A 5,784-nucleotide genomic window follows, 5' to 3' on the forward strand; every position below is an offset into this window, starting at 1 on the left:
TAAACAACATGCCTCCGGACACTCTATGAACTTTGATAAATGTCAAGAGTTATAGAGAGGCTTCAGGCCTTTTGTTCCTAGGGTCATTATGAGTTGTGCTCAACTCAAAGGCAATCAGCAACAACAACAACATGGAATATTTAGCACTCTTTTCCAATACCATCGTTCAAAGGCATCAATTCTTCTTCTGTCATCCTTAGTCCCTGTCCAGCTCTTAGATGCACAGCAAGTGACTGGAAAGACTATGGCCTGAAAAGAAGCACCTTAGTCTTCAAACTGACATCTCTACTTCTCAATAGTTTAGAGAGGTCCCTAACTGCAAATTTTCATAGTGCAATACATCTCTTTATTTACTGACTGCTGGTACCAAGGGTATTAATCGTGGATCCAAGTAGGATGGAGTTATTGAGAGTTACAATCTTTTCTCCATCTGTCATGATGTTGTCTATCAGTCCAGTGGTAAGGATCTTTGTTTTCTTGACGTTAAGATGCAATCCATATTGAAGACTGTATTCTTTGATCTTCTGTAACAAGTGCTTCAAGTCCTCTTCACTTTCCGCAAGTAAGGTTGTGTCATCTGCATAACACAGGTTACTGATGAGTCTCCCTCCAATCCTGACATCACACTTCCCTAATAAGAGTCCAGCTTATTGAATAATTTGCTCAGCATACAGATTGAATGGATATGGAGAGAGAATATAACCCTGATGCACCTAATTTTAAACTATGTACTGTTCCCTTGACATACTTTGGACATGTTACAAGGAAGGAACAGTCCTTGGAGAACGACATCATTCTTGGGAGGGTGGAGGGACAGCAAAGGATAGGAAGACCCTCTATGAGGGTCTTGAGTGACTGGGGTAATGGGGGTGGGTGTGTCGGGAACAGTGAGATTGACACAGGATGCAGCAGGGTTTAGGGTCTCTATGAGTCACAGGTTACTGGAGGGCACATAACAACACTGTTCCCTTACTCTGTACCACAGTCTTCTGGTCCAAGTATAGGTTTCACAGGAGCAAAATTAAGTGCTCTGAGATCCTCATTCTTTTCAATGTCAGCTATAACTTGTTATGATCCATACAGTCAAATGCCTTTGCATAGCCAATAGGGCACAAGTAGGCATTCTTCTAGTGTTCTTTACTTTCAGCCAGGATCTATCTGACATTAGCAATGATACTCTTGGTGTCATGGCCTCTTCTAAATCCTTATTAAACTTCTGGCAGTTCCCTTATCTATGTACTGTTCAAACCATTTTTGAATGATCTTTAGCAGTATTTTGCTTGCATGTGATATTAATGACATTGTTCAAGATCATCAACATTTTCTACCTTTTGTTGGATCACCTTTCTTGAGAATGAGAACAAATATAGACCACTTTCAATCCACCGGCCAGAGAGCTATTCTCCAAATTTCATGATACAAACTGCTGAGCGCATCCAGGGCTTCATCTGTTAGTTGAAACAAGTCAAGTGGTAAACCATTGGTTCTGGGACCTTATTTGTTCTGTCAGTGTCTTCAATGCAGCTTCCCCTTCTTCCTCTATTTCCATTGGCTTCTGCTCATATGGTACTTCCTGAAATTTTTCAGTGTCAGTTCTTTTTGGTACAGTGATTCTGTGTATTCCTTCCATCTTTGTTTGATGCTTCCTGGGTCATTCAATATATTGCCCATGTTGTTGTTGTCGTTAGGTGCCATCAAGTCGAGTATGACTCCTAACAACCCTATGAACAAAAGACCTGAACCTAGTCCTGTCCTGCACCATCCTCACACTTCCTGACACAGAGAGCACTGCAGCGGTCACCGTGTCAACCCACCTGGTTGAGGGTCTTCCTCTCCTTCGTTGACTCTCCACCCTCCCCAACATCATGTTCTTCTCCAGGGAATAGTATCTCCTAGCAATATGTCTAAAGTGTGTCAGGCGAATCCTCATCATTCTTGCCTCCAAAGAGCACTCTGGCTACACCCTCTCAAAGACCTATCTGTTTGTTCTCTTGGCCATCCATGGGATGGTCAGTGCTCTTCTCCAACACCACAGCTCAAAAGCTTTTTCTGTCAATTCTTTTTCTGTCATCCCTATTCATTGTCCAAGTCTTGGATGCACAGCTAGTAATCAGAAAGACTATAGCCTGAATCAGATGTACCTCAGTCCTCAAACTAGCATCATTACTCTTCAATAATTTGGAAAGGTCCCTAATGGCAGATTTTCCCCAGAGCAATGGGTCTCCTTATTTTCTTACTGTTGATACTAAGGGGATTAATTGTGGATCCAAGCAAGATGAAGCTGCTGACAGTTTCAATCTCCTTTCCATCTATCATGACTACCTATTGGTGTAGTGGTAAGAATCTTTTAATATTGAGATGCAATCCATACTGAAAGTTCCATTCCTTGATCTTCTGCAACAAGTACTTCAAGAGCTCACTTCCAGCAAGCAAGGCGGTGTCATCTGCATAGCACAGGTTATTGATGAGTCTCCCTCAGATCCTGATGCCACATTGCTCTTCATAGAGTCTAGCTTCTCAGGTAATTTGCTCCGCATATAAGCTGAAGAAGTATGGAGACAGAATACATCCTTGACACATTCCCTTCCCAAATAAAAACTATGCAATGCTCCCCTGCTGTTCCACAACAGCCTCCTGATCCAGGTATAGATTCCTCATGAGCACAATCAAGTGATTCCCATTCTTCTCAATGTCAGCCACAACTCCTTATGATCCACAGAATCAAATGCCTTTGCATAGTTAATAAAGCACAAATAAACATTCTTCTGGTATTCCTTACTTTCAGCCAGGATCCATTTGACATCAGCAATGACAGCCCTGGGTGCCATGGCCTCTTCTAAATTCCACTTGAACTTTTGGTAATTCACTATCTATGTACTGTTCCAACTGTTTCTTCCCCTCTCTCTCTTGACTCTTTTTTCTATCTAACGAATAGGGGCAGAGACCACAGTAAATTTTTTAAATCCTTATAGGACGTAATACTGTGCCTATGCACACAGCAGAAAGTAAGTTTAAGTAAATAGCTTCTAAGGCAGGAGACTGACTGGTTTATTAAAGGATAAGCAAAGAGGACACAACAAGAGCAAAGGAAAAGCGGAGACAAGAGCATGCCATGAGGTCAGAGAGAACACAAGGTTTAGAATTCTGAAAACTTGGTTGGCCATCAAGAAGACTGTGAGTTAAAGAGCCATTGGGAGAGTTCTAAGCAGAACATTATGATCTCCCTTTTCAAAAGACTCGTCCGATCTTGTTGAGAAGCACAGAGATCAGTTACAAGGAGATTTTTAGAACTCAAGTGGGAGAGATCTGAGGAGCAGACTGTGGTGGGAGCAGTACACGTGGTGTGCAGAGACGGGATTCTGGAGATATGTGAAGGCAGAGCTAACAAGACTCTCAGACATATGAGATAGAGTATGAAACAGAGAGGAGTCAAAGGTGTTGCTGATATTTGGTGTGAATCTGGAAAGATGAAATGTTGTTTACTGAAAAAAGGAAAACTGTAGGAAAGTAGAGTTTTGGACATTTTAACTTGAAATGTCCACTAGACATGTGATTGGAGATGTTGTGTGAACTGCTGACTGTAAGGGACCAGAGTGCAGAAGAGAAGTCTGGTCTGGAAACAGGCAGTTTGGAATTGTCACATAGAGATGGTATTTCACCAAGTGAAGGGAATATTAAGAGACTGAAAAAAACAGGAGATTTTGCCCATGACCCAGTAAGGCACATGCTGTTGACTAGATGACACCTAACAATAACATTGTGCTGAAATTCACATGCACTACTCCACGTCAGGGGTACAAGAAAGGGATAGGTTATGTACTGGGGCTACAGGGACATAGATGCAACCTACTCTATGTCTCCACGGAAATTCTTTGTAATCAGTAAACAAGAGACTTTCTCATTTAGATAGAAATAAGACTGGGCTGGGATGATCTTTCTAAATGCAACATTTTTTTTTTATAATTTCTTATTAGTTTTACAATTTTTTTATTGGAGGTTCATGTGTGAAGCAGTTGGATTCTAGAAGGTGGGTTCCTCTTGTTTTGGCTGAGGGTCGAGTGTGGACTGGTTGTTTTTCTTTTGTTCACAACCATGTGTGAGCTGATTGGATTTGTTGGATTTGGCTAACAATGAGCTATGGGATAGAAGCCTCTTGTTTAGAGCTAGCTGATCAGGACCTGGTGGGTGGGCCTGTGTATTTAAAAGTCAGCTGGGTTTTCAGGCTTGGTGTTATGTTTGGAATGAACATTCGTCTCAGTGGTACGTCACTGGTCTGTCAATTTGCTGTACTGAGGTAACCTAGGGTTGTTGTGATGCTGAATGCTATGCCACTGTGGTGTCAAATGCCATAATGGTTACCCACAGTGGACAGTGTTTGATGGAGCTCCCAGATTAAGACAGGCTTAGAAGCAGGAGTGACATCCACTTCCTAAACAACATGCCTCGGGAAATTCTATGAACTTAGAGAAATGACAATAGGTATAGAACAGGGTTTCAGATAATTTGTTCACAGGGTTGCTGTGAGTTGTGCTTGACTTGATGCCACTTAATAACAACAACAAACAATTTTTTGTATGATCTTAATTAAAGTTTATAGAATACTTGGATTTCCATTCATTCATTGTTGCACATTTTCCTCCCTACACCCCCTAAGTACAATATTTTTTGTACTATAGTTTTCTAATACATAGGGGAAGTGGAGGAAGTAAAAAGAGTATGTAAAGAACATATAAGCAATGTTTTCAGCTCTAACTTACCAAGCACCGGAATCTTCCGAGATGTCTGACGATTATAAATAAGCAAATTCCCTTTAACAGTGCCAACAGCCAGGAAACTTCCAACTTTTGACCAAAGAAGGAAAGACATTTGATCCCTGTAACATTAAGATATAAATTACTAAACAAATCACAACTTCTAAATAGTCATTTTTAAAAGCACATCAAGAATAACTTGAATGTCTACTCAGAAGACAAAGAACAAAATTACAACTTGATTCCCTACTAAAGGGAAAGGGTGTTCTGTTGGCCTAGTGGACAAGCAGTTGCACTGCCAAGCGAAAGGAAAGAAGTTTGAATCCACCAGCTGCTCCAAGGAAGAAAGAGAGTCAATCTCCACCTGTGTAACTTACAGCCTCTGAAAACTTGCTGGAGGGTCAGCTATGAGTTGGTTCCAGTTTAATGTCACATAACAACAATCATCAAAGGGAATCAAGATTCCTTAACATGCAGCTCAATTCACACATCAAAAATCACAATAGATTTAGAACCAGAAATCTCAAAATGTGATTTCACAACCATCAACAGTACAGCACCTGAGAACATCGTTCAATTCTCAGACCTATGCACATAGACAGAACCAGGAATTCTGTAAAAGTATCAATAACTGGTTTTAATAAGCCAAGTCATTCTAATTCATGGTTTTTGTCATTGTTAGGTGTTGTTGCATTGAGTACAACCCATCAGAACAGTGTCCTAACTTTATTCAGGACAGGGAGAGGCCACCTGGTCACCTTGGTGACCATTCTCAAGCTTTTAAAAATCTTGACACTACTCACACCAAAGGAGGATGTAAACCATTATTTTATGGACTACCTTTTGACTACTGACTTTTTACGTTCCCAAAGTTTGTGGTCTTGAGGCCACAGGATCAGCAATTCCTCCCCTCAGGGTATCTGGCTATGTTTTTTTTGCTTTAATTTAGGTTGTTTATTTTTCATTTCAATGAACATCTACAGAGATTTTGGGATTCCATTCATTCATTGTTGCACCCTTCTCCCCGCACAAA

General features: G+C 40.8%; 1 protein-coding gene across 1 annotated transcript in view; it reads right to left on the bottom strand.

Moving 5' to 3' along the window:
* The window catches only part of WDR19 (WD repeat domain 19), a 137,715-nt gene that overhangs the window by 109,871 nt on the left and 22,060 nt on the right, over positions 1 to 5,784 (bottom strand). Inside the window, exon 4 of the mRNA XM_006895406.1 lies at positions 4,758 to 4,873. Coding sequence (XP_006895468.1) covers positions 4,758 to 4,873 — 116 coding nt within the window. The remainder of the gene's footprint in view (positions 1 to 4,757; positions 4,874 to 5,784) is intronic.

The sequence above is a fragment of the Elephantulus edwardii genome, unplaced genomic scaffold, assembly GCF_000299155.1.
Source record: "Elephantulus edwardii isolate Elephantulus edwardi_28Jun2011 unplaced genomic scaffold, EleEdw1.0 scaffold00167, whole genome shotgun sequence".
Lineage (NCBI taxonomy): Eukaryota > Metazoa > Chordata > Mammalia > Macroscelidea > Macroscelididae > Elephantulus > Elephantulus edwardii.